Genomic DNA, 25,338 nt, shown 5'->3' with positions numbered 1-25,338 from the left:
CATGAGGGATGGTGTCACCTTTCGTGTACTAACGCTTGCACTCCCAGACACTCTTAGAGCGTGTGGGTGCAGCGGTCTCGGTCTTAAATGAGATGCCCTCGATTCAACGTGACAGGTTCAGCCAGAAATGAGCTACCAAGGGACAAAGGGGGTAGTCGCTTAGTGCCGAGCTTTCGCTGGTCGCAAGCCCGAGAGTGGATCGGAGCCAAAGGTTCACATACAAAACAAAGTTTATACAGCGAAGAGACTATACAGGTGATTCCCTAATCAACCGTACGAGCACATACAAAGTGATTTAAAATACAATGGAGCACATACAAAGTAACACTCGAGAGAGACTACAGTACAACAAAAAGCTTTGCACCTAAAGCACACTAATACAAGAGAGAGGCAAACAAACTAAACGCAATTTGTTTGACCGGGTACTGCGACAGCCCGATGACCGGAAGATCTCGACGAAGCCGTTCCGCAGGCCAGCGCACGCTGCCTCACTGGTACGTGGCTGGCCGAGTGCTGGTGGTTCAACGCGCTTAACTTTTCACAGAACCAGATGAAGACACAACACAGACCGCGCACTTACAACTGGATTTAAACGAGGAAATTTATTATTTATTTATTTATTTACCATAAAGACCCAGAAGAGGGCATTACGTAGGGGGGAATGGTTAAAAGAAAGTACACATAACTAATCAACTCATAACAAATGATGGTCATTATACAGAAGGCAGAGTTTGGTAACATTTGGTTAAGTGCAGTATAACACATTAAAACAGCAAAATTCAACACGTTCAAACAAGTGAGTAATAATTAGGGCAAAATAAGTAACTACAAATACAATGGCACACAAAAGAGGCTCCGGAGCTGTTCAGCGCACATGAAATGGCAAAGCAAAAAAAGGACCGCTAAAAAGTTACGGTCGTCATAACCCGGTAAAACATTTAGCACTCTATGACGCATTTTCCGTGTTCAGAAATGTTAGTAAAGCTGTTTGAAAAGATGATAATTCAGTATGGCCGACAATGCTGGATGGCAATGAGTTCCATTCATTTATTGACAAAACCAGCGGTGACTTCTGATATTTTAGTGTGCGAGCGAAAATCGGACGTACCTTATGCCCATGATCCAAGGGAGCTGAATAATGAGGTGCAGGAAAGATATGATTTCGGGAGAATGGCGTTTCGCTATAGTATAAGGTGTGAAATAATGACAACAGGGCGAACTTTCTACGTGTAGCTAAAGGTTGAAGATTCATGGCTTGCTTCATTGCTGATACGCTTTGATAACGTGAGTAGGATGACAGTATGAATCTGACGGCTTTATTTTGCACTGCTTCTAGAGCATTTGTAAGAATCGCGTGGGAGGGGTTCTATATAACAGAAGCGTATTCAACAGATGACCTGATAAGCGTTGTATAAGCGCTGTGCCGTGTTTGAGCGTTCGCATGGGGTAAACGGCGTTTCAAGAGACCAATTTTTTTAAAGGCTTTATTAGTTATGTATTCAATGTGAGCATCCCAGGTTAAGTTCTGACTGAAAAACACTCCCAGATATTTTATACACGACACGGAGTCAATTCCACTATTATTTAACCGGTAATTATTCGGTGATGTTTCTGCTATGCTAGAGAATCTTACATGCTTAGCTTTACTGACATTAATATCCATCTGCCAAGTTGAACACCATTCCGTTAGTTCTGTTAGATCTGATTGGAGAGCTAGTGCATCAGTCGGGGTGGTTATCTTCCTGTATATTACGCAGTCATCTGCGAAAAGCCGTATTGATGAAGTAATAATAGAGGCTATGTCGTTTATATAAATTAGAAAAAGCAATGGCCCTAATACTGAGCCCTGCGGGACACCGGATAATACGCGAGTGGGTTTAGAAATGAGGTTTTCAATTTTGACCGACTGGTAACGATCGGTTAGGAATTGCTCGATCCATGTAGTTGTTTTGTCGTCGAGCTGTAAATTTCGGGTCTTTAGCAGTAAGCGTTTGAGGGCAACATGGTCAAAAGCTTTTGTAAAGTCAATGAAAATGGCGTCTGTGAAATGAGACATGTGTAGGGATTGATGAAGGTCAGTCACAAGCTCAAAGAGTTACGACTGGCATGATCGGTTTTGCCGGAATCCGTGCTGGTTCTCGAGAAGTAAGTTATTTAGGTTCAGATGGTTCATGATGTGGGAAAACAATATATGCTCTAGTAGTTTGCAGCAGATACAAGTAAGTGAGACAGGCCTGAAGTTGTTTGGATCGGTGTTACTTCCTGATTTGTGTACGGGAACGATGTGGGCTTGTTTCCAGTCGTCCGGGAGCTGCCCTGTATCCAGAGATTGTTGAAATATCAGCGCGAGCAAACCACATGATTCGTGACATGTTAGTTTCAGAATCTTTGTACTGATCCCATCGGGTCCTGGGGCCTTTCTAAGTTCTAGCTTGTCGATTGCGCGGGCGACGCCATTTGTTGTGATAGTAATAGGTGCAAATTGAAACCGTATGCATGTTGGCGAAATGGGCGGTAAATTATCAGCGGGGAGTTCATTTGTGAACATGTCACTAAAAGATTTGTTGAAAATTGAAAGGGGTTGAAATGGGTGTTCTTTTATGCACAAGGCATGAGCGTCATCAGTGGCACATAAAGAAACGAGAGAACATAGTGATATCAGGAACCGTAATCATATCCATACTACAAAGCACACTCATCGCAATTGCATAAGCAAGTAAATTTCTTTCTCGGACAACGAGAACGACACAGTGATGATACACCGGCATCGCTGGATTTGATTTCAGAAGCTTCTGCGGTCTCTGTTTCTATTTTGTTATTTAAATGAGAAATGACTGTGGTACCTTCAAACAGAGGCTTGCATTCTCTGCAGCAATGCCAATGCGTGGCCAGCTTTCTTGAATGCGTGCTGGAGCTGGAGTTGTGATTGTGCTCACTTAACCTTTTATTTGCGCAACGGCCTGTTTGGCCAGCGTACTTCATTCTGCAGGTTAGCGGAATGCACTAAAGAACACATGTGCCGCATTCGACGTGTTTTCTCTCGTTGTTAATGTTGCAGCGTGGTTTGGGGGTGCTACCATGTTCATCTACTTTTGCGCATAAACCTGGGTGTTTATCCGGGAGTCGTGCGGTCATGCTACTGCGAAGGTTAAACGGCGGCACAGGCTGGCAGACAGCGGTCAATGCCTTACATATATAGGCGCGCGCTGCGCCTCTTCGTTCTACCCGCGAAGGTAGACGCGCACGTGCACACAGTATTAACTGCCCGATTTCCTTCTCAGCCACGCGCCGGGCGCGCGTCCCCGTTGGCAAGACGTGGAGACCGGCTTCCAGAAGCAAGTGGCTGTTTGGGCTTATTGGTCAGTCATCATGGGTAAATAATGCAGCGCGAAAAGGCAAGAACAAGCCAACAAGTGGACAGGACGGGACACTTCTTAGTTTTCCCTTGTCTTTTCGCGCTGCATTCCAGAACGAGTTCTTTCTTCCGATTCGCTGCCGCCGTCGAGCGAGCGAAGCAGAAAGGGCATCGCTCAGCACGCTCAAGGCTACGCCCTCTCTGTCGGCAATGAGTAGCGTTTACTTTAGCCTTCTCAACTGTTCGACGGCGCGCGCGAACATATTTATTTTTGCGCCGTGCCCACGAGCGAAATGGAGAGGGCAGCCACACACGCAAGGCTAGGCGCGCTCTGGGGTTCTTCCGCCAGTGTTCCAGAAAGCTCCTCGGCGCGCGCTGGCGAGATTGCTTCCGCGCTGCGCCATTTTAGAGCGCAGCTCTTTGGCGCCCGTTTTTGTGTTTCGCGGCGTCGCCATCGCCGTTGTCCGTTATAACCAGCAGTGGACACTCTTTAAGCTGCGAAAGCAATGAAGTGGGAGCATGGAAAGGAGAAAGTAAAAGCGTAACCTCCTCCCCTTCTTAGCAACTGGCGCGCCAGTGGGGGGCGCAGCTGTGCATAGCAACCGTGACCTCACACAGTAGCGGTAGTTAGGGAGTAGGGGGCCTCCATTCTGATGGAAAATAAAGGTTTATCAACAACAACAACCACAATAGAATGAACGCGCACACGTCTGCGGTGGCAGCTACACCGACTCTCCTTCGCCAGACATCTCGTTGCAGTCGAGTGAGTGAGACGCATGGCTCCGAAGCGGCCCCGTGATTCCATGCCAAGCGGTTCCGGGAAGCAGCAGTAACACGGCCACTACGCTTTCGCCAAGCACACTTTAGAATTTCCAGTGTATTCGGCATTTTTTTGAGGAAACGAAATGCACAGCATCTGCGTTCCACAGCTGCGAAACCAATAGAGTGGGGGCTTGGAAAGCAGAGGGCAAAATTTGTACATAGTTTTTGAGGAAAGGAAATGCGCATTATCTATCTCACACATCTCGGCGGACACCTGAACCAGAGGAAAGGCGCATAATTGCCCTCTTGGAACAGTGGACACCTCAATCGTGCTTTAAGCTATGTGGTGGTAGTGACAGATGTGCGCTGCATGCTTTGGCATTGACAACGTTGTGCCAAAAACGCTGCCAGCTGACAGGGTGGCAGGATGGGTGGAGACTATATTGCAGATATAAAGACAAGCGGCAATTTATTATCACTTATGCGGAAGAACATCCCGTTCCTGTCGCTCGTAACCGCTCCCACAGTTGTGACAACCTCGCGAAATACTTGCGCATGCCTCGTCTATGAAAACCAGGCATTGGTGCAGCAAGTCGAGCATATATCCATCTATTTCTCCATCCGTAAAGCTTCCTTCATGACAATCAAGAGCTGTTAGTGGAATGTTTCTTGAAGAAGGAATATGTGTGAAAATTAACAAGTTGTCTGTAATTGCACTTACATGTCTTGCTCGAATTCCTTGCCTCAATTTATCGAAAAGCTGGAACAGCTGAAGAGCTGCGCTAAAATTTAGCATTTGGAAGTAACGTAATTGTCTGCATTTTTTCTCAATCAGCGCAGATTTTTGTGACCGATGGGCGTGGCATCTAAACAACAATGGTGTTGTTAGCGTTCTTGAAATGGATAACTTGATGTATTGCATGGCATCCTGCGATAAATCATTTGAATCACGAGATAACGTGGCAAAAAATAACGAGAATTAGCGGTAGTTCTTGCGCTGAGGGCGTAGACAGCCATATGGTAGACGGCCTTGTACTCTAGAAAGAGAGCTACAAGTAGAGAGGGCAGAGAAGCGAAAAGATCAGCTTGGCCAAATGGAAGAAAAAATGGCTTGCACCGCCATCGGAGGCCACATTGATCGACGTTCCAGCGCCAGCCACGTGGATGGGGCTTGGACTGGCATGGACAGCGATAAGAAAGTTGGTCAGGAAGTTTCGGGCAGGAAGAGCTACGCACAGGTGGCAGCTAAGAAGTCTGGAGGTGATGGAGAGCAGGGAAAAAGGCAAAGCCAACAATTGAGGTGGCACTCACTGATCAGAGGCAGCAGAATCCTGACATTACGAGGAAGAGAAAAAGTACCTTAGAGCTGGTCACGGGTCCCTCAAACATGAGGAGGTGGAAAAGAGCTACGATGGAGCGTGTAAAGAAGGGTGACAGGCAGGTAGCGGTCGGGATATTATCAGGAAGGAAAACGGACGCTGTACTGAGAGAGACAAAGAGCGAACTGACAAGGTGGCGGGCGCAATTTAGTAGGAGTAGCGGCGGGGCTAAATGATGTCCTGAATGGTAACGCCGCACATGTATCGGAACGATTAGCTGAAGAAGTTGACGATATAAGGGCAATAGCACAGCAAGTGCAGATTGTGGTGTACACAGTACCGGAGGTGCAAGGACGGAACGGAGAGGTTCCCAATGACGTGGTGATTATTAATCGAGAGATAAAGATGTTAAGCCTGTAGAAAGGCTTTGAAGTGGCAGACAAATAGGGAAGTGCATAAAGCTGGCTTTGGCAGAGGCTTTAGACGAGATGGCACCAATTTTAGTGGAAGGGTAAGAGCAGAGATCGGCTGGCGCCTGGCAGGCCGGGCTGTAGTTTTTTTTTTTTTTTTTTTTTTGGGGGGGGGGGGGGGGTTGATGGTGGCTCGGGGCGTAGGGGCTGGTAGAGGCGAAGTAGAAAGTGTATCAACGGATACTGAGCACAACAAGATGGCCACTAGGAGGTCCAGGAAGAAAACTACAAAAAGAAATTTAACACCAGGATGAGTTACATGAATAATCAAGGGGGTAGAAAGACAGCGAAATGGTTAGAAATAGAACAGCAGTTGAAAGCACGATGTAGGTGTGTACGCGTTTTGCGAGACACATCTCAGGGGTATAGAAGATCCACCGTTTGTTGATGGGTACGTCTGGGAAGGGAGAGGCAGAACAACAGCGGAGAAGAAGGCAGGAGGGGTAGATCAAGGTAGGAGGTGTACATCAAACACATCAAGGAAAAAATTGGCAAAGAATAAAATCAACTTGCAATGAACATGCATAGTTATCAGATACAACTGCCGGTAAAATGACATGGCTAGGGGTAGTTTATTCATGGAAAGAGGAGAAATTCAGACAAAAAACAAGGATCTAGTTAAGTGTCTCACTCACGATATAAAGCAGTTAGGAGACGGTGTCGATATTATTCTGCAGGGTGGCATGAATGGCCGCATCGGGGGTCCGGATGGATAAAGGGATTGTAACGGAAAGTTAATGCTAGACTTCTATGAGATGCACAACAAAGTTATTGTGAATATAGAAACTAAATGTCACAGAGAAATCACGTGGGAATTCAGTAACAGGCAGATGAGCAATGACTACTGCCTAATGTCGCGGGTAATCTATAGCAAGCTCGCAACAATGAAAACAGACGAAGAGGGGAAGTAGAAACTAGGAAGTGATCATAAACGTATTAGTCTACAGTTGAGAGCCCTGATGAGAAGTGAAATGTAGAGAAGTGAAAAATAGAACGTAAAATTTACTGAACAAACCGCGCTAATAGCAGCTGACATAGAAGAAGCAATAGTGAAACGCCCCATGGAAAAGTGAGATTTTAATCAGAACTACTCACCACAACGAAAATGAAGCAAGTAAAAGGAGTAAACCGCTGGAGAGGAAAGAGGAAGCCATGAAGCTTTTGGAAAAAGGAAATTACGGACGCCATCGAACAATGACGGGTGGCTTCAAGGGAACACAAAGAAGCAAAGAGGGCGCCGTTATCTGAAGAGGATTTTGCGGCGGTCGCATTTCGCTTCCATCGAAATACGACCGCCGCGATCGGGATCAAACTCGCGTATTTAGGGACAGAAGCTGAGCACCATAATCACTGAGCCACCGCGGCGGCCTCCGGATATGAGGGAATGGATTGGCGGATGGCCGGACGGACAGCCGGACGGACGGACAGGACGGACGGACGGACGGGTGGGTGGGTGGGTGGGTGGAAGGAAAGAAGGAAAGAAGGAAGGAAGGAAGCAAAGGAAGGAAGGAAGGAAGGAGGGAAGGAAGGAAGGAAGGAAAGAAGGAAGGAAGGAAGGAAGGAAGGATGGAAGGAAGGAAAGAAGGAAGGAAGGAAGCAAAGGAAGGAAGGAAGGAAAAGAAGGAAGGAAGGAAGGAAGGAAAGGAAGGAAGGAAGGAAAGAAGGAAGGAAGGAAGGAAGGAGGGAGGGAGGGAGGGAGGGAAGGAAGGAAAGGAAGGAAGGAAGGAAGGAAGGAAGGAAGGAAGGAAGGAAGGAAGGAAGGAAGGAAGGAAGGAAGGAAGGAAGGAAGGAAGGAAGGGAGTTAGGAGCATCCCTTTTGAGAAGGGGTCATGGTATTTGCCACCATCTCGACTTTATTTCTTAATATTCCTTTAAACAATCCCTCAGTCATACGGCATTGTCTATAAATTTGCCATTCTCTTTCAGTACAACTTTTAATCCCGAACTTTTAACCTTACGACACTGCCCTGTTTTTCCGCAGTCAATTTTACAGTTGCTTTTCGCTAACTTTACCGCAGATTCACTCCCATGACCATTGTTCTTTGATGCAAAAGCTGCACAATGAAGCGCTTTCTCTCTCTTCCTTCACTATACCCCTGGTTCTGAAGAGTAGAACTGCGTCATCGTATTTCAGGAAATTCCTCTTTGATACCCCTGAGTATGTTTGCAAGAGAGTCCTTACTGCCCAGGAAGTCATTCAGAGCACTTGCGCGGCTCCGTGCCTTAAATGCGAAGAATTTTTCAATGAACGGACGCTCCACACCAATGCCATCGCGGACAACAGACCGGGTCGCGGACCGGTCCTATAGGATACTTCCCGAATTCTGCGGCTCACGACCGCATCCACTCGTCGAGCCTGTAGCGTGTCATCGTGGTGCAGCCGCAGAAGACGATGACACGAACCAGCACGCCTGCCAGGTGCGAGCGCATTCGATTTTCGTGTCTGCGCAACCGAATGTGGACGGCACGCTGTGTGACAGAGCAGGCCCTGTCGAATATATTTTTGGAGACCCGACAGCGACCTGGGTGTGAAGTTCTCCACAAATCTATTTGACGGGGCCTGCTCAGCCAGGCGGGAGTGCGACAGCACGCCGCCGGCATTCGGTTGTGCAGTCACGAAAATAAACCCGATGCGACAGTGGCCTATGTCTGCGGTTCTTATCCATAGGCCAGATAAACATGGAATAGAATGAATCAGGAATAATCATTATTTATCCCTTGGCCCGGCGAAATCATCGCAGCAAGCTGCTTTTAGGTTATTCGACAATATTTCGGGTGGATGGGGATGCCAACTGAACGTTTTTATCTTAGCGGCTTCAATTCTGCACTGCTGTCCCTTTAAGTGTGTTGTGCTATCGCTAAGTGAGATTTACTTGGCGGCTGTATTCAAAGTACTATGAAGAGCTGGTGCTCACAGTCACGGACGATTATCGGCGGATTCTAGCTGTGTCTCACCCAGGAGTAGTTTTCGCAGCGCCTGCCGCGCGTCAGGTCAGTATCTGCGCCACAGTTTATGATACGCTAAGCCGGTTTTCTGAAAACTAGATGGCTCGTTACACCGCTGTTCTGGGTTCAGGGACTGACCACGTTAGTAATGTGGTCTTTCTGAATGGTGGGAATCCTTCAAACAAAGCTTAAGCAGCAATAAGTGCCTCCAAATGGCGACGCGCGCAAATCTCCGTGACACATGCACTACCTGACTACCAAGTTGCTCAGTTGTGTGATGACCAATATTAATTGGAAAGTTTGCAAATGGATGAAGGGGAAATGCCGGAATTTATTTTTGTAGCAATGAGCATCTGTCGTATCGACCGTCACAACTTAATACATGAGTGCACAACGCGTGAATTCGAAATGCGGTTGAGAAAAAAAAAACGATGATGGGCTACTTGCCATAGGTTGCGATTGGAAAATACAAGCGGGGGGGGGGGGGGGGGGGGACTGCGCACAAAAAGACATGGACAAGTAGATAACACAACAAGCGCAGCTACGCGATGTATTTACCTTGATTGACCGACTAGCCCAACAACGTACGTTCTTGAACGCAGTGATTGGAGTTGCTCTAAAAGTTGCTCATGATCCGCAATGGATAAAAAATAATCGGGAGTAAATGGGGGGGGGGGGGGGGGGACTATTAAGCGCGCCTTATGGTTACGACGCGACCGTGTTGATGTGACCGTTCAGCCGCCTGGGGCGCTCTTTGTAACTGTCTTGAATATTATTTTATTGATTCATTTAATATTGCCAGCCTTTATGCAAAGGCTCTTGGCAGGCGTTAGGTAAAATTAGCATTGAATGAAACAAACTAAGTAGGCAAAACAGTTTGAAAGGAAATGGATAACATAATGCCAATAAACAGAATATTTGAAGAAAACGTATCGCATTACGCGATAATTATAAGCGTTAAGTAAAAAGCAAAAACGTGTACTGCACACCTGAGACACTCAGCCTCGGGCTTTCTATGCCAGTGACGCACCCAATGTGCACATGGAAGATTATTATATTCCAGTGATAAAAATAGGCACAAAATGGGCGTGTAACAAAAAATAGCAAGTGTTATCATGTGCATCGCCAGTTTATACACCGACCTGCGCGCACAGGGGAAAAAGGAGATAGCTGTGAGATTTTACATGCAAGGTAAGGAATGGGAGGCAATGTGAGATAAACAACTTAAACGAAAATGCAAGGAAATGAAATTACCAAGTTTGGAAGAAAAACTGTTTGAAGCATACCAAAAAAAAAAAAAGGACGAGTGTTGGACACTCTATAGTCAACCCGGCTGCCATGAAAACAAATTTATGGCTGGTTTGCGCAGTTATGGTCGGTTTGCTAGCAGTTCGGTTTTCACTTCGGTTTCGTTGTTCAGATCAAGTGTTCAAGGGTTGCAGCTTTTTGGACAGCAATTATATATGCAGAATCGGTCATTCTCTCCATTCATAGATCCCTGGAAGCCTTCCTACCAGTACTGGCGCAGTGATGCAGCATTCAATCGATGCGCCACTGCCATTCTATGGCAGGTGCTGCCATCTGTAGGACTTGGGTTGGGTTGCGATCCAGGTTGCACTTTGCGAAGAGCCTCTCACGATTAATTGAGCTGCCGTCTCACACAGTGGGCGGGCTTCTAACCTGCCGGGCACAAAAGTGGCTTAAGACAAACAGACAGACACAGAGCAAACACAGCTGCTTTTAGTGCGCGAGCAAGAACAGCAAGATGCAACTTCATCACCGGGATGTGGGCAACGTGCCCTCCATGGCAGGTGGAGATGAAATCAGTTCAGATAAATTCCATGCAGTTGCCCCCCGTCCAAATCGGCACTGCGCGTGAGCTCATTGGTCCAGAGGTAGAAGAACTACAAAAGAACTATCTGCGCAAAAATGAACCTCACAAGAGCTCGGAAAGGACAACCTGGGTGTCACAAGCTCCACTAGTAGCTGTATTTCCGTCACCTGCCGGGGCGCTGGCGCTTTGCTTAACCGCTGCACCACTGTGCCAGTAGAGGCGTGAGGACTCCTGGATACTCGTTGGTCTGTGAAATAGGTGCACTACCTGCGTAAGGCGTGTCTTTAATGCTATTGCATTGCACCTGAAGAGTAAGTTAAGCATCGTTCACATTTTTATTTTTCTTTCATTTTTAAAGCGATGGGTACACTCTGCTAGGTAAAGGCGGGTATCGCCGTGTGTACAACATGACGCTCGCGAGAGCTGTCCATACGAGAGTGAGAAAACTGCCCGCAGTGGCCGGTGGCAGTTAAATTAATTATTGGTCGCTAGGGAGGAGCAACCTGGGTCGCACAGGCCCCACTGGGAGCAGCACCTGCCATTGCACACTCTCAACAAAAAACACCCAAATGGGACTAAATGGCTTGTCTAGCGCACACCCAAAAGGATATTTTATTTACTCCATATATATGGCGTATTTTATTTACTCTCTCACAAAAGGGGGTATTTAGGTGTAAAAGGGAGTAAATTTTTACTGCATGCAGAAATTTAGTGCAAAAATGGCGTCATGCTTATCTATCCTCATTCAGGTTCATTCTTAAATCAGTGCCAGCGGCGGCTACGGGCAGTAGCTGCTGGGGCCGCCGGCAGCCCAACTTGGGGGACTGCGCTGCCCTAATGTAACTCCGCGTCACGCGTTCTTTTCGCTGTCTGCAAGCTCAACGTTGGCGTAGGCAGGAATGATTCGTCTGCTTGTCATGTGCTTTTGCAGTACGAGCTGGTTTGTTTGACTGTACTCGTATATAAAGGAATGTAACATTAGAATCAATAGTTAAAACTGAAATGGAGTGAGGGGGCAGTTTTCACGGTCATGCAACACGCTTTGACTAAAAACCAGAGCAGAATAAGGTGAAAATCAAAACACCCCAGAAGACGTTTTATGGCTGTGTTTGCTTTCATTTCCTTTTCTTTTAGGCCTGGCTTTCAATACGACTGAGAAAAAATGTAGCCTCATGAGCTCAATCAAGAGCTAAGCCTTCAAACTATGTTCTATCACAGCTCCATGTTCAAGCAACACATTATAATCTGCTGCAACAAACCGCGAGAACCATGCTATCATAACTTGGACTAAGCCGATGTTGTAACGGGGAGGCGACACTAACAAAAGAAGGTCAGATGTGGTTAAAGAATTGAAGGGTTCATAAAAACGGTTCAGTTATGTAGCTTATTGCAGCGGAAAATCGCGTCCAGCCGATATCTTGTGCCGCGGCAGGCGCCCGTGAAAGAGCAGAAGTGAGCAGATCCAGTGACGACGGTAACCAAGGGGTCTTCGCTCATCGCCATTATCACACGACTGACCATATGCAGACGAGACGCTAGATGGCGGGGCGGATGACACAAAGTTTTTTTTTTTTTTTGCTTCACTAGGGGCTTGGGGCGCGTTGAGACCAACAAACTCCACATAAAAATGGGAGTTATAAGGAGTAGAATCCTCCTTTATACCCCATTATTGCGTGCTGCGAGTAAAATAGGTAATTTAGCACTTTTTACTGCTTAGAGTGTTTAGAGTGTAGAAGCGCACTGCAAACCCTGGGGTAAAGATCGAAGGTTGTACTAGTTCGAGGCAGTCGAGCGTTGGCGACGCATCACCGCGGCGCTGGATCGCTAACTAGGTTCTGTCATGGACTGCATTCTAGATTCGATATATTTGACCTCTATCCAGTGCACTTAATTGACCGTCATCATGCAGGGGGTGAATTACTTGCCTGCACTTCTTCCACAGTACTGTTGACGAACGTCCACGACATGACAGCAACATCAGACACGGCTTGAATGTCGTGGACTGTTACGACAGGCTCGAGAGGCACTGCAAATGAGGAAGGGAACAAAAATATTGACTCCAGCAACGGCAGACTAAGAAGTGCAATATATAGGAATTGCCTTTCGAGTGCATTCGAAAGGCAATTGCTATGCATTTTTTTCTTTTCAGTTGGATGTCCCTGTTATATTTTCTCAAGTAAAAAAATTTGCTCTCATCTCCTAACTGCGACTGCTGCCAACTTTACCTGAAGGCCACGTAGTGATGACAGCCTCTGCGTGAGGTCCAGCTTCGCTAAGTCCCTCTGGCGTCTGCGAGACTGCTCGAACTTTCAGTCGGTAAGTGGTTGCAGCGGTCAGGTTGGTCACCGTCAGCTTCAGGTCGTCGGTACGGAGAGAACGGAAAATTCCGCCATTATAGAGGCGGATTTCAAACTCCGGGTCCAATGATAGTCCTTCTTTGCAGAAACTCCATTCTAGGCTGATTGATTCTGGGCTGATGGACTTCACCATTTCTATTGACGGCGCCGGAAACCCTGTAACAAAAATACAACATACCTCCTGTGTAATTTTCTTATCCCTTTCGCCCTTGTTATGCATATGCGTGTGTGTGTGTGTATTTGTGAGAGAGAGAGACAGAGAAATGAAACCGGTGGTTAGCTTCTGGACTTCTGGATTCAGGTTTCAGTGGAGTAGCAGACGGAATGAACGAACAGCACCGCAGATGTATTCCGTCCTATCCTGCGTCCCAATGTGCGGAGGAATCTATGATTGTTCTATTTAAAGGTTTCCATTTCGGACTCCGAAGCAGCATATCTCATTTGCAAATGGCAGAAAGCTGCAGACATATATAACGCTATGATGAGCGCTAATATGTACGGTAATAAATTGACTGGCATTGCCTAGAGTTTCCTCGGCACAAGAGCAAATAGCGGTATACTGTTTCACTTCTGTGTAGATTCCACCGCTTTATAGCCTGACAAAGGCGCACCAATAGGCGTTTGGTTCCATGGTACTACTGCCGTGGCGAGGTTTTCTGCACTTACACGCAAAGAAGACAGGTAACTGTCGATGTTCTCAGCGATGAGCAAGTTCCGAATAGCGTTGGTCGCCGCTGGTACAAAAGCTGCACACTAAAGCAGTCATCGCGCATAATGAAATGTTTGCGGCAGCAGAGGGTCTCAGTAATAAATGAATGCATGTTTGAGCCCGTAATGGCGCTCTCAAGAAGCAGTATTTGAGTGCTCTTCTGCTCCGAATTCAAAACAAGCCTGCGGGTTCGTACGACGGCATTTCCACATCCCGGTGGAACTATTACTACAATGAATTCAGTGGCGTGTATTACGATTCTTGTTGTTCACGCACACACTAACAAAAATTTTCTGCATTTTGCAGTACTGTGCAGTCATCGAACGTTACGCCAGTCAGGGAGACGGGTATGGAGGCTTGTCCTGGCTGAGCCTCTGCCTCGTTCATGCAAATTTCGAAAGATTATTGCATTTGCGGTTGGGGAAGCTGAGCGCATATGATTGTGATACTTTCAGCTTTTTTTAGAATAAATGCAAGTACGCTATGATATACAGTGCCACCACAAGGGAAGAACAAAATTTAACAGCTAAAGTAATGGCAGTGGCAAAGGTCGTCAGACAGAAAACGTGCGGACACTTTTCAAGAGCTATAGTTTCGCATTCTGAGTCACTTATAAGTCTCATATATTTTTTGTGCGCCAAAATACGTAGGTACCGCATTTAAAACTCTTGATCAGAAGACTACAAAGAAACATGTTGCTGAAACCGCTACTCTGGTTATGTGTGACGTGGGACAGCCTTCCACATGATACCACGACTGTGAGTTTGACTACAACGTCGCCATTTCTTGTTTTTCATATTTATTGATTAATCCAAACTACTGGTGTTGTTGCAGCGCAAATTTCATTAAGTTTACAGTGCTGAGATTAACGATGTGCAAACTGAAGTAGGTGACGTATTTTGTAGTCCTTAATTAGACACCCCAAGTGAAGACGAGGTCGAGGACAGTGCCATGCCATGTCGGAGAACTTTACAAAGCCATTACTTTTAGAGAGTATTTGTATCTCCCGTTTCCCTCAACTTTCCTTCCACGTCGAGCAAAGCACAGACATACATCTTGTCTTGCAAACGGAGTTGATAGTATGTCTCGTGGTGAGGGTCTTGTATACTAGTGATGTCCGGCGTGAAACAAAGCCTATCGAACATGTTGGACGATACTCCAAACCCGCAGTGCGCGCAGTGCTTGGCGAAGTAGACACCAGCCCCAGCAGCAGATGGTTGTTCTTGAACACGACGTCGCCTACCTATGCGCAGTTTTCGAGGCTCGCCTAGTGTTCGTGGAAAGTTTTGTGGGCGTGCCGTTGTCGGCCGGCCTCAAGCATCGATTGAAGTCTCATCGTCCGGATCGCTGTGTTTCGGCGTCAGTTGGAGGCTGCAAGTTGATGTTTCCTTTCGCTGAGCGCGCTCTCCTTGAGGCGGTGGTCGCTTGCGATAACCCATATCGTATTTTACACAGAAAGCTGTAATAGCTCAGAGTATGAACTGTCAAACATAGAGGGTAGAACGGCGGAGTCGTTGTCACAGTTACGCGTAACCAAGTTGCATGTGATAAGAAGGAAGCCCGGCGCGCCGGCAGCGGAGGGTCTCAGTCTTTCCTTACTCTCAGTCTAAATCATTCTCTGGTTTTCGGAAAAGGAAAGAGCAGAACTTCCGCAGTTTGTAACACTGCCACCTCACAGGGCTAATGAGATCTCCACTGAGCTATTGAGACAGTTATGCGTATTTCCTTTACTCAAAGTCAATGGAGTGTAGACGCTCCATGTGAGCGTAGACGCTCCAAAACGAAATGGGCTTGCCACTCTAGACCTTTCAGCCGCTATTTTTAAAGCGAAAAGATTGCTATTCCCATTAAAGGTGCTCTGAAGAGGATTCTGAAATCGTATTTTTACCGCTGGAACTCGATCTACATGTTCCGAGGGTTCTTCGAAAGTTCAAATTATTGCTTTGTGCGGCCGATTTCCCTAATTTAAATCAGATTAACGTCGGGTTCCGCCATTTTTTTTAATTCTCCGCAGGCGGTGAGAGGAGTCGACCAACCTTTCACCCAGTCCCCTGACGGCTTGCCGCTCTGCCTTCGGCGGAGTGATACGTAGTGATCGGCGAAAGCAAAGAGTCCACACGTATTTTTATTTCCGTGAACCTCATTCGCAGCTATGTGGTCTCTTACTAGACCTAATTTATTCACGGAAACCTAAAACAAATCAAAATAAAAGCGAAAGCAAAGTGGCCACGCGACTGTCTGAAAGGCACTCCATGCGTTGGTCGACTCCTCCCAATATATGTGGGGAATTAAAAAAAATGGCGGGAACCGGACGTTAATTCGACTTAATTCGGGAAATCGGCCGCACAGGGCGATAAATGGACCTTTCCTAGCTGCAGCGCATTTTCAGCACTCGGAATTCCTTCGGGGTGCCAGCTTCTGCAGTTCAAGGCAATGCGAGGTGTCCATCAATCTCTTGCGATGTAGAATACCACGATTAATTGTATTTCTGGCCTTCGGTGTTCTCTCGATCGAGTTTCGGAGATTCATGTTGCGAAATTTTATCACTTGATCAGTTTATCGTTTCCTGTCTGCAGTTTCATTCTCTCTGATAATGTTAATTGGAGATTACACTCGACCGATTATTTTTTCCTCTTTCTACCCCGGTTCCTATCTTAAGATTTTGGGGCTAGCGCCGGAAGATATGTCCTACAACAAGTGTGCGATTATCTTCATGATTACGTCATTTGGTCAGGCAGAACCTTTTGTTAGTTATAGTTTAATTATTTCTTTTAGCAAAAAATTTCACCAATGACTGTCTATCTCAAGCACTTAACGTGCCACTACTGTTTGAATGTAGAACGCTGCCTGACCGAACGCCCCGTGATCATGTGCCACTCCACCAGAGGCCAACAACAACAGCAACTGGAAGTTTAATACACGGGATGCTTGGCTACGGCAATGGTGCAGTGGTTCAATGCAGTGGGTAACAAAGGTGATCTGTTCGCGTCGCCCCGCATTCTAAAACCACTCGTGACCACAAATATTTTTGCCATAAAGTACAGTCCTTGGCAAAAGTTTAGAGCCTAGGGGGTTCACTTCTAAGCTTTATATTGGGACTCTAGGAGCAATCGTGGAAGCCCTACCTATTTCAGGAGGCAGTACCAGAAATATTCTCACGTTAAGGAAGTTTGGAGCGCTAGAGATTCAATAAGAACGACACAGTGTGGCTCAAAAGAAAAGCCCCTGGGCTCCAAACCTTTGACAAAGGCTGTACGTACATTGCGAAAGTATTATATGTACAATTGGCACAAAAGCTGGCGTTCTTCGCTTTCCATCACGCAAAATCCCTCAGTCAAAATCCCTCAAATGCTCTCGCATGACGTCAGCAGGAGACCACAAATTATTCATGTGTTCAGCAAAGAAAAATAAGTAGAATTTCTTGCGGAGGTGCGGGGTATGAAACTAAGGACCTTCGGATTGCGAGGCGAGGACGAAACCTATAGGCCACACAACCGCGTTAGATATTTATGAATAAAAGTGAGCCTAGTGTATGAACTCCTCGACAGAGCTCACGATAAGAAATGATTTCGCATTCAAAGCAGGTAAGCAGTCTGACTTAACTGCCCTCCGTAATTTTTTTCAAAGTATGTGCTCCAGGTGCGCTTATTCCCATTTGTTTTGCCGCTTCACACCGTGATAAGACGTCGACAAGCCGGCGGGTTCACAACAAGTAGCGAGGTGCTGTGAGTGCTAAGGGAACACGTTTACTTACGGCAGGTAGTTGCCGCTGATACGGACTATCAGAAGGAGCGCATATGAAAGGTTCTCTGATTATGAATGGCAGTTTACCAACATCACTGAAGAGAAAACTATACAACACTTGTATCTTACGGGTACTCACCTATGGGGCAGAAACGTGGAGGCTAACAAGGAGGTTCAGCTTAAGTGAAGGACAACGCTGCTAGCTATGGAAATAAAAATGATAGGTGTAACGTTAAGCGACCTGAAGCGGGCAGAGTGGGTGAGGGAACAAACGCGGGTAAATGACACCTTAGTAGAGATCGAGAGGAAGAAATGGGCTTGGGCAGGGCATGTAATGCGAAGGCAAGATAACCGCTGGTCCTTAAGGGTAACAGAGTGGATTCCAAGACAAAGCAAACGGTTAATTGGTTGACAAGGTTGACAAGGTTAATTGGAGAGACATGGGCGAGGCCTTTGCCTGAAGTGGGCGTAGTCAGGCTGATGATGATGACATGATGCCCCGCAGGCACAGGCTAAAATACTGTCCGCAAAATTATTTTTTGTATAAAGCACTACTAAAATGCTTATTCAGGCAAGCTGGTCTAATAGTAATGCAGAATATCCCCGTTGTTTTTTCGAATTTTTGGCATATACGCAGAAGGCTACCCTAACGAAGCATTTCAATATTAAAGAAATTTTGCTCGATGTTGTAGATTTTAAACTGTAAACCATTATATTGGTGTCTACATTGTTAAGCAGAGAAAATAATTTTTATGTCTGACTTTGGTGCTCTCCGTTCGCGTACTGGTCCAGGTTTCGTTCCTTATTTCATATCACCGGCGTACAGGGACAGAAAGTATGCCTGTCAGCTAGTTTTTGTACGATATCATAAGGAGCTCACCGGATCGTTTCGCGGCGTTCGATGTCACATATAGGTCGACGCCTGCCAAGAGTAAGGTGGTCCAGTGACCACTCGTCGTTAGCATTATGAGGCGTATGACTAAACATGACACTTGATGCGTGGTCGCAACAATGGCACGTGGTGTGACATCCCATACCACATGATGTCAGCGAGCGGAAAGTGACGACCGGAAGTGGTGATAAGCGCTTCGACGGGCTCCCTGGGCTATCGCAGCGCACTGCCTAGCTATCCGCAATTTCTTTTCTCGATTTAGTTAACCAGGCACTTACTCCTTCGCGGCGTCTCAAATTCGGTCTCAACCACATGGCTGCAAGTGGTTACAAGACAGGCTTGCACCCTGGCAGTGTAGTTCTTCAGTGGGCTGAGGTCGAGCAGGGGAAAACTGTGTACTGACAGCTGAGCGCTGCTGCCGGCTACTTTGACGCTGGAGATCGGATTCGATTCCTGGTTGGTGCTGTTCCACAGTTGGACCTGAAGGGAAGGTGAGAAGGTGAAAATGTAGAGACTGCTCGTTTTATGAAGCACGACGCAAAGTTGGACTTCTTGGCATGCATTCAATGCGGATGCAGCAGCGCAAATAACGACAAAAAGGACGTCACAGGACAATCGCTTACTAACAGCAAAAGTGTTTCACTGCGGCTCACGGAATAAATGCGCGTGGTATGAAAAGCCATGAAGGGCTGACAAGAAACCATCACAAAGATTGAGAACCAAAGATTAGGGCGCATCGCGTCGTGTGTCGTTTTCCGTTGTCTTGTCTATCCGATTCTGTTCTGTACCCGTAGTTAGTCTCATTTTACACACCCAGCTCATATGGCGTTGCCAACTTTTTGTCCACCTTCAGATAACAGTTCGTGTGCATTACTGCTGGATTGTTCCAGTGAATGCGTCGTGGTTTAGTTAGTCTAAAGACTTTCGAAGTCAGGCAAAGGACTAAGTACCACGTGTGCTTAACTGACCCCAGCTCCTTCCAAAAGTCAAAGATGACATCATGGGCGGTACAACGCGAGGAAGACGAAGGACTTCGCCACGTTGCGGATGAGTTGCGATTGCTGTTGGTCTTGATTTAGCTGGACCAACGCTCTTTGATCTGTTTTTCCATGTGGTTATTGTGTATATATGTTTGCTCCTTCAATAAACAAATTCAGTTTCTTATCAGCACTCGTCTATGTAGTCTTCTTGCTTCGTCCTTCGTCTTGTTCGCGGTGTAACCCCCAGGATGAATTATTATAATCTCGCCCAGCTGTCCATCCTTCTTCAAGGAAGACAGGCATTATCTGTGCAATCTTCTCTCTGTTTCCTACCATTTATTCTTTTACGAGGTAAAGCGCGTCTTGTAATGCCTTTAGCCTTCAAAAACGAACTGCTGCATAACTACAGTGAAGACAAGGGAAAAGAAATGAGGAACTCGTCATGACGTGCATGAAGAAAGACAAAATCAGCGAAACGAAGAAACATAGGTTTTTTTTTATAGTTTATAGTGTAAACACTGCAGCTTGTAAAAAAAAAGCATTCTCTATGCTTCACAGTTTCGTTAACTTCATCACAAATTATAAAAAAAACATTCCTTATATTTCTTGATGTACTTCATTACGGGCTTCCTTCATGTATTTCATAACCAGCCCCTCTTTTTCTTTCCCTTAATGAATTATCTTAAAGTAATTATCCGATTAATTTCCCATTGATGAATGCTATATATTATAAAAAACATCTCCTATGCTACTTCGTTTAATTGACTGTTGGCTTCGTAGATGTGCTATAGAAGTAGGGTAGATCATGTAGAACTTGAGTGTTCTATAGCTGAGAGGAGTCCAATTTATCGTTACCCTCAGATAAACGCAGTTTGACTAGATAAGTCGTCCCCTGCACGTTTTGCCGTTTTTTATTTATTTCAAGCCAGTCGATCGTCCAGGTGTGCCCGTCAGCGTAACGGAGGGATTGCGAAATCAAGGTATTCCGGTGTGTGGCATAGTTGAGCAAGGTGGAAGTTTTGCCTATTTGCTATCATCCATTTACTGCTTGCCCTGTGATTCACTGCACGCGAAATGCTGAGCAGTACAGGCATTATAACCGGGCGCGGTATCAGTATCCTGGATTGCTCACCAAGTGTGGTTAGAAAAACTTTACCGATTACGTAAACATCATGATATGGCGATAAGAGAATACCATTCACACCTGCGTCAACAGGTCTCTGCAGCCGCGTGCATAAGAAAAGAACAGTTATATCCTATGAGTATCATACTAAATACTCCGTCCGAAGAACAGCATTTCAAAAATATGGACCGAAAGGCGCAAGTTACATTCCGGCCGCGGAGGTTGCTTTTCAATGTAAGCGAAATGCTAGAGACTCTTGTACTCTCTCATCTCAGTGCATGCTAAAGAACCGCAGGTGGTTGCATTTCTTTGCAGTCCTCCTCTACCTCATCGCCCGTTGCATCAGTCGCTTTAGATGCTGTGGGGCCAGCCGGCCAGCCAGCTATTTGTCTCAGTTCGGCCGCCCGAGAGAAGCCTGAATTATTCTGCAGAAAGCGGCGTGACATTAAGCGGAGCTTTTAAAGCGATAGCTCTGAGGGCTCCGTTATGGAGGAAATCAGGCGTCGTCGCCGTTGTTCTTTCGCTACGGGAAATCTCCATGTCGTTCACATGGTGACCGTAATAAGCGACGAATCACGGCGAGCTGATTCCAGGTTCCGAGAACGGCAACGACGTGAACAGAGTGTCTAAGCTTGGCTCGTGCCTTCTGCCCTGGTCCTTGCATATTTACCGCCTTCTCGGCCACGTAACACCAGTTGAGATTTTGCGAAACTTTCGATACAATATCGCATTCTCAGCTGATTTGTTAGCTTTCATCACCATCATCATCACCATCAGCCTGACTACACCCACTGCAGGGCAAGGGCCTCTCCCACGTCTCTCCAATTAACCCTGTCCTTTGCCAGTTGCGGCTCCCATATTCCCGCAAATTTCTTTATCTCATCCACCCATCTAACTTTCTGCCCTCCCCTGCTTTTTATTAGCTTTATTTATTAGCTTTAGTGTGTCCTAAAAAAGCAACAATAAACAGCGGAATCGGTTGACTGCTATTCAATTCATCACCCCAGATTTGTAATGGCTAACGGTCAAAAGGTAAATAATACCCCTATCTTATCCGGAGTGCTTTCCTACCCTTTGTGTCCATCAACGACCTCGACGTCAGTGCAGTACCATTTGTTTGCATCTTACAGTTACGAATTGAAGTCAGTTTTCGTCCTGATAAGTAGAAATAACTGATTGCTCCTTGGAAATATTTCGTTCATGCACAAATAGAAATAGCTGATCCTCGCGAGACAATGCGTCACTAAGGAGAAGCAAATGCTTGACTTTTCCTATTGCCCTAATGGTACGGCCTTGATTTAAAGTAGTTTGGAGTAAATAATAGATGAGATTTATTTTTCATCCTTCATTTTTTTATATTAGGTAAAATGAACGTCCAGTACATTTCTTTTCAGACGGCACTCTCTTCTAAAGGTTATGAATAAAGGGCACTGCTTTTTCTGGACAATTTTCACAGCTTCTGTGTTCATGTGTGACCATCGGTCCAATACTTTTTTTTTATTTGTAACCTACTTTACAGGCTCTTGTAATTCAACCCCCTTGCTTCGTTTGAGGCTATTCAAGTATATGTAAGTAAATATATGGCCCGCCCCGCATCTCCCCGCACCTCCACCAGTGTCACGACCAGAGAGGCCGTGGAGATAGGCGTCGGGAAGAAGCGAAGACTGGGAGCCTTCTTTTAATTACAGCGCCAGGTTCCAGGACACCGAACAGAACAAGCGTCGTCTTCGAGAGCCCACCGCCGCTTCGTCGTCGTCTTCGACTCAGCGCGGAGGCCGCGCGGCGCGTTAGGCGCGTGGCAATATAATAGAGGAGCGAAAATGAAGAGCGTTCGAAAAATAAAAGTGGGACAGAGTCGAGAAGGTTTTTTGGCCTATTACGTTACCGGACCTCAAAAGGGTGGTGGCACAATGCACTGCGAAATAAGAATGCATTCGAAAACGCGTTAGGCGCCTAAATGAATTCCGTACAGCCAGAGAAAACTCGGAAGGCCTCTAAGGCCTCCAAACTAGAGTAGAAAACTTTGTCGTTGTCACGAGAGCAGTAGCAAAAGCTTTATTTATTTATTTAGTAATTTATTTACTTATTTATTTATTTTAGATGGTAGATAGCCGCATATAAGGCATTATGACAAGGAGTTCTTCCAGTTATAGAATGTATGCGCTGCGAAAAAAACAGTTGTCTTTCCTCAATGATAAAGGACGAAAAGGATTGTAAAGAACCTTCTTAAATGAAATCTGACTCACCATGAAGTACTGAGCCGGGCTGGGTGCAGTCCACGTCATGATAGCGCTGTTGGAGTCCAGGACTCGGGTTTTCATATCGACAGGAGCTGCATGCGTAGGAATAAGGGCCAAGTTAGTCAAGCTGCCTACACTGCACGATTACACGGTAAATTGCGCCTCTTTCCAGAATCCAAACAAGGAGCCCACATTGAAAGGCCTTAATTAATAGCTGAGCTGTTTATACTGATTGCTGATGGCATAAAAGCAGTTTGGGGATTAAAGCAAACCGCCTACAGAAAAGAAAAAAGAACCTATTGTCTTTACCTCGTTATCTACGCATGCTAACATAGGGAGATTTGAAGTTACCTAGGCCCTAGCAAAAGCAAGAAAAACGCTGTGGGTAAATTTGTGTCGCCCGTGTCTTAGTGACGAACGACCCTGCGTAATTATCAAGGGATATTATGCATGCGCTATTCCGGCGGTTTGCGGGAAGAGTGGCCAAAACGCGACCCCCGCGGTGAGGACTCCGCAGAGACTTCCTTTTATCATCTTCCACTGGGACTCGAGAGACCAACTCCACCGGCTCAAAACAAGCTCGTTTTTTTCACAGATTGTCTTGTGTGTTAGAGGAAAGGGGTGCACAAGGACAGATTTCGGTTCAGCCAACGGAACAACCGCCGTTACCGATTCGTCCTGCCATCGTGAGCGACAGACCACCGACAACCGTGAACGCAGAGGCACATCACGTGATCTGAGGATTTTCGTCCTCCTCGCTTGTGCACCCCCTTTTGCGGTTCTGTGCCCGCGTGCTTGCGAAAGCTGCGTCCCCTCAGTGGTGTGTTCTAAGAATGCTGCCTTGTATACCCGCTCGTCCTTATAAAAATGGTCTATAGACTGTCTATAGGCTTCTTATTGACTCTACTGACTTACTGTGGATATTGCTTTTTGTCTATTCATAGTCTATGGACTGTCTATAGACAAAAGTCTACTAAAAGTGTATGTCTACAGATATATAGATTGCCTATAGACTATTTAGGACATTTGTATTGCCTGTAAGCTGTTCTCTAGGATTTGTCTATAGACAGTCTATAGGCGTCATAGACAGAAGTCTATACAGAATATTAACTCTCTAAAACTTTTTTTCGTAAGGGCGAGCGCAATAAACGCTGCTTAAGAGGGAGCGACAATCTTCTTCCCTCTGTGCTGGACCCAAGGTGGTGACGAGTCATCGCACCACGGCTTGGGAGTCACAGCTCTTATGGTTAGCGCTGTCAGTAAGAGGCCACAAGTCGAATGTATCCAATAGAGTAGGTAAGAAATCGATCATGCCTCAGGTTTGCAAACACAGGCAGACGAAAGGGTAAGAACAAAAGAAAAATGTGCTAAATGAGGCAATAATTTTAAGTCTCGAAAGACTTTTGATGGATAAAACACTGTGCACTGAGAACTACTGAACAGGTTATTCCATACATAGCCATCCGCTGGACGCTCTAGATGTTATTGTGGTAGATGCCGCAATGCGACCAAGCGGTTACTGTCCCAGCTGATGGTGTGGAATCTGCCGTGCTTTAGGAGATTGGAGCACGAACCGCGACTGCTCAGCAGGCAGCGACAGCTCGAAATGTGTCTGTCTTATTTTGGTGGCAGTGGTGGGATGCCTCCGACCTGGTACCAGCCAGGACTATGCACAGCTAGCGTGAGTTCGACGAAATGGTCCGCAACCAGATGGAATAGGCCCTTTCTCCGCAAACCGCTGAACGGTACGCCAAGCTATAGGATACACGGGATGAGCGGTTGGATGTTCGCGCTTTGGAGCGAGGCACCAAACAGGCACTGATATAGGTGCTCTAAGGTGCGAATTCGGCAGCCGTTTCTCATTATACCTGTGCTGCGTCGGGTGAGTGATTGCCGGGCACTGGAGCATCGGTCAGCGTGCCCCTGATACCGCGCGACCCTCTCTGGAGTAGTCGTGCTGCAGCGGGGCTTACCCGGTTTCCGCGGATGCATTTCTTAGGGAGTTACGCCACCGAGCTGGAAACCACTACATCGCTAAAGGGCCTAGGTGACAGCACAAAAGTACTAATAATTTTGGCAAACAGCATAAAAAAACAATGAATTGAAGTGCCTACCACGAAAACGTAATCGACACAGCTCTGACCTGTTGCTCCCGACTGAGCAGTCATTTTCCTTCGCCATTCCCGAAAAGCGGTTGGCCTTCTTGGTCAGCTGCTCGAGTTGTCTTTTTTTCGCGTTTTTATGTTTGCTACATTTCTCTACATACAGAGGCTAAAAAAGCTGAATTTTGGGCCACATGCCGCATAATAGTGTCGGTCATCAGACGGACATCTACAAAAGAGAAGACATTGACAGATCTATTGCCAGATGCTACGTTTCTTTTCTTTTTCTAATAGTTCTTACAAGGCCTTTATTACTGAAACAGCTTCCTTCAAAACTAAACATAGCCCTGCTAATACCCGCAGGACGGATACTTGGTTTGTTCCTAATTTCAGGACTAATTATAAACTCTAAACACAGGTAAACAATCTACTGCATGTACTCAACAAATATAAACATACCACAAATTTCAGATTCAAACAATTGCGGCGGTATTTTGTTGATATG

At 46.2% G+C, this 25,338-nt stretch overlaps 1 protein-coding gene across 1 annotated transcript in view; it reads right to left on the bottom strand.

The window, feature by feature from the left end:
* Positions 1 to 25,338, bottom strand: part of LOC149327539 (uncharacterized) — a 52,741-nt gene that overhangs the window by 5,258 nt on the left and 22,145 nt on the right. The window contains exons 6-9 of the mRNA XM_089563860.1: positions 22,738 to 22,823; positions 18,667 to 18,868; positions 12,912 to 13,199; positions 12,612 to 12,712 (exon numbers count right to left, since the gene is read on the bottom strand). Coding sequence (XP_089419986.1) covers positions 12,612 to 12,712; positions 12,912 to 13,199; positions 18,667 to 18,868; positions 22,738 to 22,823 — 677 coding nt within the window. The remainder of the gene's footprint in view (positions 1 to 12,611; positions 12,713 to 12,911; positions 13,200 to 18,666; positions 18,869 to 22,737; positions 22,824 to 25,338) is intronic.

This window comes from Amblyomma mixtum, chromosome 10, assembly GCF_055824585.1.
Source record: "Amblyomma mixtum isolate Tamu chromosome 10, ASM5582458v1, whole genome shotgun sequence".
In the NCBI taxonomy this organism is placed as follows: Eukaryota; Metazoa; Arthropoda; class Arachnida; order Ixodida; family Ixodidae; genus Amblyomma; species Amblyomma mixtum.
This window is presented reverse-complemented; position numbering and strand designations above follow the sequence as displayed.